Source organism: Cydia pomonella, chromosome 13 (assembly GCF_033807575.1).
Source record: "Cydia pomonella isolate Wapato2018A chromosome 13, ilCydPomo1, whole genome shotgun sequence".
Taxonomy (NCBI): Eukaryota; Metazoa; Arthropoda; class Insecta; order Lepidoptera; family Tortricidae; genus Cydia; species Cydia pomonella.
In genome coordinates this window covers 19,151,310-19,163,013 of record NC_084715.1, presented here as the reverse complement: position 1 = coordinate 19,163,013, position 11,704 = coordinate 19,151,310, and the positions used below count along the sequence as shown (strand labels likewise).

Below are 11,704 nucleotides of genomic sequence, written 5' to 3'. Positions count from 1 at the left end.
GCGAATAATTAAGTTTTAAAAGTAACTCCCTCACACCCCTAGAGTAAAACCAAGATAACCCGCATCAACCCGCATGTCATATCAATGTGGTTCAGTGAAGGGGACGGACTGAAAATCAGCGCTGCGCAGTCAATTTGTAATGAAATGGCTGACGCAGCATATGCTGAGCCCGTTCCTTTTGCCGCACATGCCAATTTTTTTTTAAGTTTAACATTGTATTTTGTGACCTATCTGTTTTTTTATTGTGTGGCAATAAATGGTTTCTTATTCTTATTCTTTGATAGCCCAGACGGTGCACGGGTTTTTTTTAAACGTGAAACTTCTATGAAATTATGACGGGCTATCAAAATCGCTGCCAACTTATCTTGGTCTGACTCTAGTGTGCAAAACATTAGGCAAGAGGATAAACAAGACCAAGTGTGAGTAGTTCGAAATACGCAGCTAGATGTTGATGTCAACCTTAGCCAGTCTTCTCCGAGACCACGGGGACAATACCGAGCTTAAAACGTCGAAGGTATTTTAAAACATAACTGTACGCGATTAAGTCCCGTTTTTGTAAAAAATAATGTGTAAAAATTGTACGTCTAAATCAGTGTTTTATAGTTGCAATGATAACTGTACCTATTGGCTTTTTTCACCGAAGGCAAGAAGTTAGCCAGGTTTGACTTAATCACTTTAAAGGCCTCTCCTGGCATGCGATTTTTGTTACATTGCCGGCTAAGTAAGCTTAACGAATTCAATATATCAAAAATAGCATGCGATTTGTTGAAAACTGAGTAGATGCCTTAAGAAGGCAAGGACCATTCTACATATAATACTTTTCACCACACCAGCTGGTAAAGGCCCTCTTGATTGTTCAAAAACTAATGAGAAAGTTGCATTTTATCCACATGTGGGGCAAAATAAATTTTGAGTCATATCCTTATGTTAGTTGGTAGAATTGACTTTCAAATGATGATTTTGGATGATAAATATTTAATTACGTTCATTTGGATTTGATTTTTGGATTGGATTTGACGTTGTTTTTTTTTGCATCCTCGCGTTGGTGTGGTGAAAAATGTAGTGTTTCACTAGGAGGCAAAGTTTGTTTAACCCTCGTGCATTGAAATCCTCGCAACGCCCAAGCTTCCACTTCTCGAATTTTGGAATCTTTCGCTTGCTCGGGTATCAATATTAGTACGAGCGGTTAAACAATAACTTTGCTCCCTTGTAAAACAAATAACTATAGCCCAACAGCCTTGATATCCGCTTAACTCAACAATCAGTCATCGAGAGGGAATTCAAATTATTGGCGTCAATCGAGCAATTAACGATAACACAATGATAAAATAAAGGATTATTTCTCTATATCTGATAACGTCGTTCACTCGTCCACTTGGCTGGCTGAAACTCCTTGGCATTGCCACGTCGGTAATAAAAAAAAAATTAAAAAACAAGTGTCAAACGGAATCCAAAACTTTTGGCGCGCCTAACTATTGAAAAAAATAAACTGCTTTTTTGAGCGGTTAATTTTTTTTAATTTCGCGTATTTGTGTTTAGATACCCAGTGATTTTGGCAAAATGACGCAACAGGACTCAGTGAATGTGACGGAAAATGCTGAATCAACAGTTCAAGTAGTTGACAATGCGGGCACTTCGCTCCTTGTTCCCGGGAAAGGGTAAGTTTTAATAAATACACATTGGATAAAATACATACTTACTTTCATGTAATACATTAGTAGGTAGGTATATAATATATCACACATGTCACATATATCGCTGATGATGATAATGATATTCTTATTCTTCAGGATTAATACAACAACGTGATTTCAGTTTTTTTTACTGCATGACTTTTACTTATGACTAAAACGTAGTGATTATATGCTCTTTGCTTATGACAAATTAATTAAACCCAAGCAAAGAACCCAAGCAAGTAATTTAAAAATAAGGAATCAAAAAGTTCCAATACTTTAGGTATAACACCTATATAAGGTACAAGAAATAAAGAAATTAATCTGGGTTCCGATATAAGTCAAATTACATTTTTTGGCCTTATATCTGAATTTGTAATGCTTTATTGTTAAGTAAGTATAAAACTCTAAAAAACAACTACAATTTTAATAATTGCTCAAAGCGGAGTGCTAAAAAGTTTATAAGCTTTAAAAATATAAAAGAGGAAAACTTGTCTAACAACTTGAGACGATTCTGTCAACTGTCAGTATTTAAGTATGTCAGTTTAGATAATCCTATTTCATATACTAGCCGTGTCTTTAGAACGTAGTGATTATATGCTCTTTGCGTGTCTTATCCAACCTCGACATTGGCATCAGAATCATCATCACCTTGATGGAGCCATAACACGAAAAATTGATTAAATTTTGTATTATTGTAAACGTGTGCAAGTTTCGGGTAAACATGTTTAGTGAGTGTGAACCTGTGAACAAGCTTGGACTCCAAGTCAGTACTATGCGTAAGTCCTATTACGTATATCAGGATTTACATTATTCGATTCGATGGTACATAATTATAAGTGATTATCTTTCCATGCTCTACTGAAATTACGTCTCTGCTTACACATGCAATGTAAAACAGGCCATTCCTAAGGTTTAAAAAGCTTACTTATATGTAATTTCATCGACACAGCCTAAGATACTTTAAATAGATTAAATATAGGGAAAATATATTTATCACATCATATATAAAATACAATTTTTAGAATTTAGATGAATATTTCCAATTCCAAGTACTTTATTTGTTAATACAGTGCATACAAGATTAGAGAAATAACCCTATAATTTAACAAATAGTTTATACCATATCTAAAGCCAAATCATTAAGTTATCATTATTATCTATGATTGCAGACATTTCATTTATTGTAATATAACACTTGCGTGAACTGTTATCTCTTGAGTATTCTTTACCTACTTATAAATCATCGATCACTATACCTTCGATCAATACCTACTTAAGAACATAAACCTTGAATTACTGGGTTTAATACACTATTACTTAATCATAATAATTCAGCCTATATACGTCTCACTGCTGGGCACAGGCCTCCTTTCATGAGCGAGAGGGCTTGGGCTATAGTCCCCACGCTGGCCAAATGCGTTGGACTGCACATACACCTTTAAATTTCTTCGCGGATGTACGCAGGTTTCTTCACGATGTTTTCCTTCACCGAATCTAGTGGTGAATATCAAATGATATCCCGTAAATAAGTTCCGAAAAACTCATTGGTGTGAGCCAGGATTTGAACCCGCGACCTCCGGATTGAAAGTCGCACGTCATATCCACTAGGCCACCAACGCACACACTATTACTTACGGCTACAAAATACATATAAGCGCAAAAATATCTGACGTAAGGCCAGAGCATAACAGCTGAGTGGCTAAAATGTTTGAGCCGCCCATGCACACATCACGCTAGTAGCGTGCCATCTCTCATAAAGATCTATATATTACAACGCGCACGAGCACGTCTACGCACAGGCAGCCGGTGTGCACAGGCTTTAAATCTTATTTGTAGAGCTACATTAAAAATCACACGAACGTAGCCGCCGCAAATAGTTTTCCCCAGTAGGTACAGCTGCTTTTCTCCAAGGATCATCTCACGTCCGATATCGGTTATAGAAATAGAAAAATATTTATTTGGCATAAACACAACAAAGTAAATAATTACACGTACACCATAGGATGCCCCTCAGCATAAGCAATATTTTAGACGCGGCACTGGTTTTCAGGGCACCCAAAATTAAAAACTTAAAACTAAAATAGAAGAGAATAGCAACAGAACAAGAACAGAACATGTGTAAGAAAGGAAGAGAGAGAGAGTTAACACATATTTCTTTTTGACTATTATGTTCGCTTAGTTATAAAACTTGTTGGGTTACGAATACTTTTTAAGGTTGTACTTAAAAGAGGTACCTAACGGATTTGCAATTTCTGATTGGTGGCGGTAAATTGTTCCAACACTTCGTTCAATGTAAAAACGCTTTCGGTAAATCAATAAGCAATTATGATTTGCAAATTTTATTTATTTACTGTAAACTTGCCTTAGTAGGTGATGTATAATTAAAAAAATGTTTAGGTACTTACACAAATAGAACTCTACTAACCGTACTCGGAACAAATCTAAGAATTACAGATAGTGATAATTAAAAAAGATAGTGTCAGGTAAGTAAACAGTGATATAAGAATTGTGAGTGTTAGTTAAGTACAATTCGAAGTAAACAACGATTAGGTATATCGGAAAAGTCCTAGAGTGGCCACGGATGAGTAAGCGTAGTGTCGGGCGTCCACATACTAGATGGATGATCTTGTACGTGTCTCTGGGAGTCAGTGTCTGCAGTGTGATCGCTCCCGGTGGCGCTCTGCAGAGGTCCAGCTGTGGACGTCCGTGGCTGATAGGCAGGTGTAGATAAACATATCGATTGAGACTAAATAAAAAGGTTTCGGTTGAACTAAGACCAAGCAGTGTTTATCACATTGAAGAGAGCGTAGGACTGGTGACATAGCTGAAAAGATACAGAATATTTTGTATAACGATTAATGTGGTATGGAATTGGACACATATTCATCATCACTTGCAGGGTATTTTACTAACTACAATTTTAGTACCTGTGTGGCCTGGCCAGCCACATTAGGGCTCATGCTAGACAACGTCCATAATGTGTTTATTTGGGGTCGCCGTCATCGAAAACGATGAGGAGGACTATATACAATTTTAGTTTTTTTTAGTTAATCTCTAAAAAGACACTTTTAATCTTTCGTAAAACGTCTCGTCTACAAAACCTTTCAAGTACCTCTGCATAATAAAATTCGTCTAATTTCCGAATCTGGCCACATCTCTATCCAGGCAGACTATGAAAGGATATGAATATGACCGATTGCGGGCCGGGATGGTGATTCTGGTATATACATAAGCCTTGCCATCTGAACCTCGCCTTTAAGCAAATTCATTATTCGGCCCGAGGCTACAATAAAACAACAACAAGGCAAAACCGTCTTTGCGGCTTAGGTAGACCAATACTAACTTCAGAAAATGCGTCCAGGTTAACTGTTTGGAACAGCGTCCGGATGGCCACATCTCTCTCCAATCGGCACATAATGATGCACAGAGTCCGGCGCATTGCTGAGTCCGGGTACGCTTCCCACCCACTTGTGTACACGGACATCCGGAGGCTTAAGCCCTGTAAACGTATAGTAATTTAAAAAACGTTAAAATCAATATACAAATATATAATATAATACAAATGCACAAACGAATGAACATCTTTCCGGTCAGAAATTTCAGAATTACACCCGAATTGCATTAAGATGTGAGCGTAGAAAGATTATTACTTAAACGTTAATTTTATCACATATTTAAAACCGGATCCATCGCGAATTTATTTTGTTACATTTATTTCCGACATTTCGACGCAGGTTTTAAAAAAGCGGCCAAGTGCGAGTCGGACTCGCGCATGAAGGGTTCCGTACAATTTAAGACGTATTAAAAAAAAAATCTTCTTATTAGATCTTGTTCAACATTTTACCACTTTGGACACACATTTTACCACTTTGGAAGTGTCTCTCGCGCAAACTATTCAGTTTAGAAAAAAATGATATTAGGAACCTAAATATCATTTTTGAAGACCTGTCCATAGATACCCCACACGTATATGTTTGATGAAAAAAAATTTTTTTAAATTTTATGACGTATTAAAAAAAAACTACTCACTAGATCTCGTTCAAACTAATTTTCGGTGGAAGTTTGTATGGTAATGTATATCATATATTTTTTTTAGATTTTTCATTCTGTTATTTTAGAAGTTACGGGGGGGGGGGGGGACACACATTTTACCACTTTGGAAGTGTCTCTCGCGCAAACTATTCATTTTAGAAAAAAATGATATTAGAAACCTTAATATCATTTTTGAAGACCTATCCATAGATACCCCACACGTATGGGTTTGAAGAAAAAAGATTTTTTGAGTTTCAGTTCTAAGTATGGGGAACCCCCAAAATTTATTGTTTTTTTTTCTATTTTTGTGTGAAAATCTTAATGCGGTTCATAGAATATATCCACTCCACTTACTAAGTTTGAACAGTACAGCTCTTATAGTTTCGGAAAAAAGTGGCTGTGACAGAATCGGACAGACAGACGGACATGACGAATCTATAAGGGTTCCGTTTTTTGCCATTTGGCTACGGAACCCTAAAAACGTACAAAACAAGAAAGTTTAAAAGGTTATGTTATTTTTATCATTAGTAACGATAACCAATGTTTTCGGGCCATAGGGACAGCTGGCATACAGAGCCCGACTCAGACGTAACATCTTACAGTTTTAATCTTATTGTGATATGACCGTGCATGAGATGCGCGCCAATCAGCAAGCAAGAGGATTGTTAACGTCTTATCAAAACCAGTTCGAAACCCTAACGAGTTGATGAATCGGACTAAAGAGTCACTTAGACTGCGGGCTAGGAGCATACTTTGTCAGTCCTCGCCTCCCGGCTGATACTTAGTCAGATGATAGTTTAGATGCTGTTTGAAAAAAAAAACAAGAAGATTTAAAATTAACGATAGCATCGGAACTATCATCTGACAAAGTATCAAACGGGACGCGATAATTTTTTAAGTGTTTCAGTGGCTCCCATTCCTCAACCCACCGACGGAGTGACAATTGACGTCCACGAGGGTTCATCACACGTAGCCGTTAACCACTATAGGTACGAGTTTTTGCCCGGGAGGCAATTGGTCATGGAAATCTGTTCCTGGGTCGCGGTCTAACTACTCTGATTTAGTAGGTATAATAATATAAACTTAATACCTAGTTCCACATGATCACCCGTCTATTACAATATATATTACCTACCTTTTCCATGAGTAGATCGCTGTAATAGCACGGTGCAAAGCAAAGCACTGCCCCAGCAACAATGAACGTCATGAACTCTATGCTCAGGCGCCCTTCCTTCAATGACTGCAAAATAATAGATTTCTAAAGCCCGACCAGAAATATATGATCATTGTCAAGAGGGCGCTGTTATTCTCATGTATAGGGTGACAGTTCAGTTTAGTATGAAAAATTTAGTTACAATGAAATTCCGCAATATGGCGCGTGATCATATATTACTTGTCAGGCTTTATACAAATGTCCATGATAATGATAAAAACTAGTTCTAAACTTCAATTGTCGTACCTATATGAAACGATAATTGATAGGCATCCTTATATACTAATATAAGAAATGCGAGGGTAACTGTCTATGTATTTATCTCATCCCTGGGATGGGAGCCTTCATGGACGTAGGCAGGTACAGGCAGAGGGAGGGAGGCCGCTGCCCCCTTTTGGAGCTCAAATTTAACATACAATGTATGCCCCTCTGCGGCGTCTACCCCCGTCCCCCCGTGGCCTCCGGCGATATCAACTTCCTCCCCCCCTCCCCTAGTTCACTTGCTGGCTACGCCCTATGGAGCCTTCCCTCAATCCTAATAGGAATATTTTTTATTACCTTATGTGTACTAAATCGGGGCACGTTCTAGGGATGTGATATCAATTAGATAAATGAGATTTCGATGTAAATTTATACACGTGATCATGCCAAATCCTCTATTACTATAAAAATTACGATATTATGTCTGATCATCATCATACTGTCCTGGCCGGTTTCGACCACGGCGACTGTTGAAGTACTGATTAATGAGAGCGACGAACGTCGCTATCTCTGATATCGATATCCGCTCACAATTTTATGACCTATAATATTTTGCTACATCACGTTAGTAAGCACACGTAGGTATATGTTTATTACGAAATTCTTTATTCTACGCACATAAGCTAGTATTGGTATAATTCAAAATAAATGAAATGACCCTTAACCTATAATAGAGGTTCTGGGGTGAGAGTCCGTTGAACTCGTGTACCGAGGGTTCCGTACAAACTTTAAATTATCTCATCTAACGATAAACACGAAAGCACTTCGACCTGAAGCATACTATAAGCATAATTTGTGGACAGGGCCATCTGTCGGTAAAGTGCGTAAGTAATTGGTGCGATCTGTGTGTATGTTCGTTTTTTGGGTTAATTCTTTATAATGTGAACCGATTTCAACAATTTTGTATTATTAGAAAAAAGGTATTTTTAATGTAATGGTATTTTTTCACATTTTCCTTAAAAAATCTTTTTTTTACACTATGAAAAAAAAATTGTTTGGGAATGTTTAATTTAAGCTCTTTCAAATGATACCCACTTAACTAAGTTTTTCCTACTAATAACATGCTAAAAAAATATGATGGAGAATGTTCTGAAGCTAGTTTCATACATTTATTGTATTTTCGATAGGGTTGTCAAAACTCACGTTTTCTTTAACTGTTTAGGAATAATAAAAATACTTGTTTTAAAATTATGAAATTGTATTATAAGAACTTCAAGAAAGCAAGTACGCACACACATTCGTCTACAAAGTCTATTCTATATAGGTATATACATACCCCTGACAAACGGGGCCAATTTGGGTTTGTCAATAGTGCACATTATTACATTATTATTTAACTCTTTATTCATCTATTTAACTTATTATTATTTAATTAATTAGCAGACATATCCGTTTTATTTTTAACTTTTATTTGCGTTTACAATATTGTGTAGCCTAAATTGCCCCCGTCTGTCCGGGGTATGAAATATATTAAGTAAGTAAGTAAATATTCTTTATTGCACCAACAATTATACATTTTACAATTTTTACATACATGTAAAACTACAAATAAATTTTGAAGGAAAATAGAACCAGGTAACAACAGGCGGTCTTATCGCTAAAAAGCGATTTCTTCCAGACAACCTCAATATTATTATTATTTTCTTTTTATATTCATAATTGATAATAATTTATTTGTAAGAAAGGAGTTACAAAATTTGGTACATTTTATCTGCAAGAAAGTCCATCCTCAATTGCACAGTATGCAAATCCTACTAACTAGCCTAAATATAAATTAATTTATAAATTAATAATTTATTTTATTTACAATTATAGCTAAATAACAACATAATTTATAAATAATTTACAACATCTTCAGATCAGAAGTAAAAATAAATAAATAAAAATATATTTAAAACATGATTATAATAAAACCAGTTCACCCGTTTAAGTACTACGGTGCCACAGACAAACATACAGACATACACACATAGCGGTCAAGCTTGTAACCCCTCTTTTTACGTCGAGGGTAGAATGTGCCTTACTACTAAATAAGAAATGATAAATACATCACACACTTGGATTGACAACCCTAAGGGTAGGCGAAGTGTAGTAACAAGATGTTCGAACATCACCTCAACTACATTTTAATTGATTGCGATGTCTATACACAACTTAGGTACAAAATAATAATACAGTAAGAAAGAGCATTATTTGTAGATTATGATACAAGAAAAAGCTTACCTTTATCTCTTCTTTAGCATTATATATAACGAAGTTCCACCAAGGCAAAAAAACACGATCCCACGAAAAAACGGCACTGATCGGAAACGACGTTAAGTTAGCCACAATGCGAGAATATTGCCATGCATTATAACTGCCCTAAAAACTAGGCGGAAAATTCAACTTTTATAAAAATAGGCGACGCTAGGTATCCCAGACGAAGGGACGCGATTTTACGGTAGCGATTCAGAAAATACGGACGGACGGACAGAAGGACATGAGGGAACAATAAGGTTTACGTGTTTGCCACTTTAGCTATCGACCCTGAAAAATAGCATAAGTTATGTAAGAATGGATGTTATTTCGATCTATTTCCCGGCAAGTATTTACAAATATAATGCTTGCTATGAAAATATCGTGGAATAACGCAAATAAACCATTAGTTCATAGATGGCAGTTCCAAAGGATATAGGTATTCAAGTATAAAATTATAAAAACATATTAAACGGACGAAGTTCAACGGGCCGTCGTTAAAAAAAACTGCAGTGCAAAAAATCTGCAATCAACTTATTATCGAACGATAAACATACTACATTTTTAAATTAAATATACTGTATGTTGTGATAAATCAGAATTATTCTTGCAATTAGTGTTGTGTTTGTTCCAAAAATTAAGAATTTTTTTTTTAAGTTTATTACGACATGTTGTCTACAAGTGTGGTAACCTTCTGCTGGGACTGTGCGATTTGCAAGTCTTATTTGCGCGCAGTACGAGAAACCCTGGCGAAGAGTCAGAGTACTCAGATGATAAGTCAACCAAGGCAAACAATAAAGCCAAAATGTCAGCCTAGTCGGAAAATGCAAGCAGAAAATCAGCCAAATCAGTCGACTGTAAAGAAAAGGTATTTATGTATATATCTATAGCTGTTGTCACCTGTTGTGTTGGTTAACATTAACAGTATTTGTTACAAAAGTAAAAGAAAATACTTACGGAATAAATTATCTATCAGTTATTAATTTAGGTAGGTTCCGATGTGACACGTAATTTGCATACTTACCTCAAGAACTTCGTATGATGCAATCGGGATAACAATAGTGGTAAACTTCATGTATACCTCGTAAACTAGTCGGAATGTCTTCTTTATAAGATCTACAAAACTAAATAAATAAATCATTAATTTCAACTGGAAGTTCTCAATTAACACTGTGTATTGAAAAGCTGTGTACTTACTCCAATGCGTCTTGCAAGGGCGTCACAATATTCTTCAATCGCTGGTGTATCTCTCGCGGATCATAATGTTCCCCTTCGAACAGTTTACTAATCCTATACTTCACAATCTCTATCCTCCCACACACATGCAACATGAAAATCAGCCCCAAAGGCGTAAACCCCGCAAACATGAGCAACACATACACCCCAAAATAAGTCTGCAGAATTAACAAGAACAGATACATATTCGTCTCATACTTGCGTGTCTCTATAGCTTCTGGGAACGTCATCTGGTACATGTGGACGAATTGAAAGTCTCCAATCGCGTAGTTGTAGATGGATAGGACAATAACTTGAATTGGAAATACGCAGAAGACAGAGGAAGCTGTGAGAAGCCATACCTTCGTCACCCAACATGCTTTGTAAGCGTATTCAGTGGTTATAGCTTGCTCATCAGAACATAAATGTTTAGCAGCCGCGAAATCGCCTTTAACTTTATTCATAGCAAATGTTATATCTTCTGCTTTGACTAACAAAACTACGTATTTAAAGGTGACGGCAATATAAAGGACGGACAAAATACCGTTGGTGCAGGCGGCGGCGAAATCATTGTTTTTTAAATCGTGGACGAACATACTGTACAAGATCAAATAGAAGGATAAAGAAAAATACGCGTGTATAGGGATTATGCTGCAGAACCAAAACTTGTCTTTAGGGATCGTAGGGTACGAACGATTTAGCTTCAAAGCCAATATAGATATCTTAAACATTTTGTCGTAGTCTAAATTCAACATTTTTGCAAAGAAAACAGAATAGTTTTAAAATTGATGATTGATGTTTATGGATGTCGTGCAAGTTTACCTGTAAATGCAATGTTTTAATGGCGTTCCGCGCTTTTATATTTTTATGACAGCTACTTAATAATTTAACAGCAACTCTTTAATTTTACAGTGCCGTAGAAAATTAGCGAGACTCAACTTAAGAGGAAGTATTTGTAGAGGAAATACGAATAGAAGCTTAACCTCAACCAGAGTTTATAAGTTTCATCTTACCGCTAACGCGGTCACTTTCTTTGCCTTACACACCGAAAATAAGTTTTTTTTTGTCATAC

General features: G+C 36.2%; 2 protein-coding genes across 3 annotated transcripts in view; one reads left to right on the top strand and one right to left on the bottom strand.

Moving 5' to 3' along the window:
* The first annotated feature begins 1,349 nt into the window (after positions 1 to 1,349).
* Positions 1,350 to 11,704, top strand: part of LOC133524481 (unconventional myosin IC) — a 107,571-nt gene continuing 97,216 nt past the window's right edge. Inside the window, exons 1-2 of one of the 2 annotated variants that reach the window (XM_061860523.1) lie at positions 1,350 to 1,410; positions 1,540 to 1,658. In XM_061860523.1, coding sequence (XP_061716507.1) covers positions 1,561 to 1,658 — 98 coding nt within the window. In that variant the 5' untranslated portion in view covers positions 1,350 to 1,410; positions 1,540 to 1,560. The remainder of the gene's footprint in view (positions 1,411 to 1,539; positions 1,659 to 11,704) is intronic. The other variant, XM_061860524.1, reaches the window with a different exon arrangement.
* On the bottom strand, positions 4,000 to 11,536 carry LOC133524470 (uncharacterized). The gene is made up of 5 exons (XM_061860506.1): positions 10,615 to 11,536; positions 10,442 to 10,541; positions 6,844 to 6,948; positions 5,020 to 5,175; positions 4,000 to 4,500 (listed from the first exon to the last, which is right to left on the bottom strand). Exons 1-5 carry the CDS (start codon positions 11,385 to 11,387, stop codon positions 4,447 to 4,449), a joined length of 1,188 nt encoding a protein of 395 aa, XP_061716490.1. The 5' UTR covers positions 11,388 to 11,536; the 3' UTR covers positions 4,000 to 4,446.

Excerpts from the sequence above, each read along its gene's own strand:
- LOC133524470 (XM_061860506.1), bottom strand. The coding sequence starts at position 11,387 with ATGTTGAATTTAGACTACGACAAAATGTTTAAGATATCTATATTGGCT. Across the intron at positions 6,949-10,441 it reads CATCATACGAAGTTCTTGAG|TCATTGAAGGAAGGGCGCCT; the intron begins GTAAGTATGCAA and ends ATTATTTTGCAG. Across the intron at positions 5,176-6,843 it reads GCGATCTACTCATGGAAAAG|GGCTTAAGCCTCCGGATGTC; the intron begins GTAGGTAATATA and ends ATACGTTTACAG.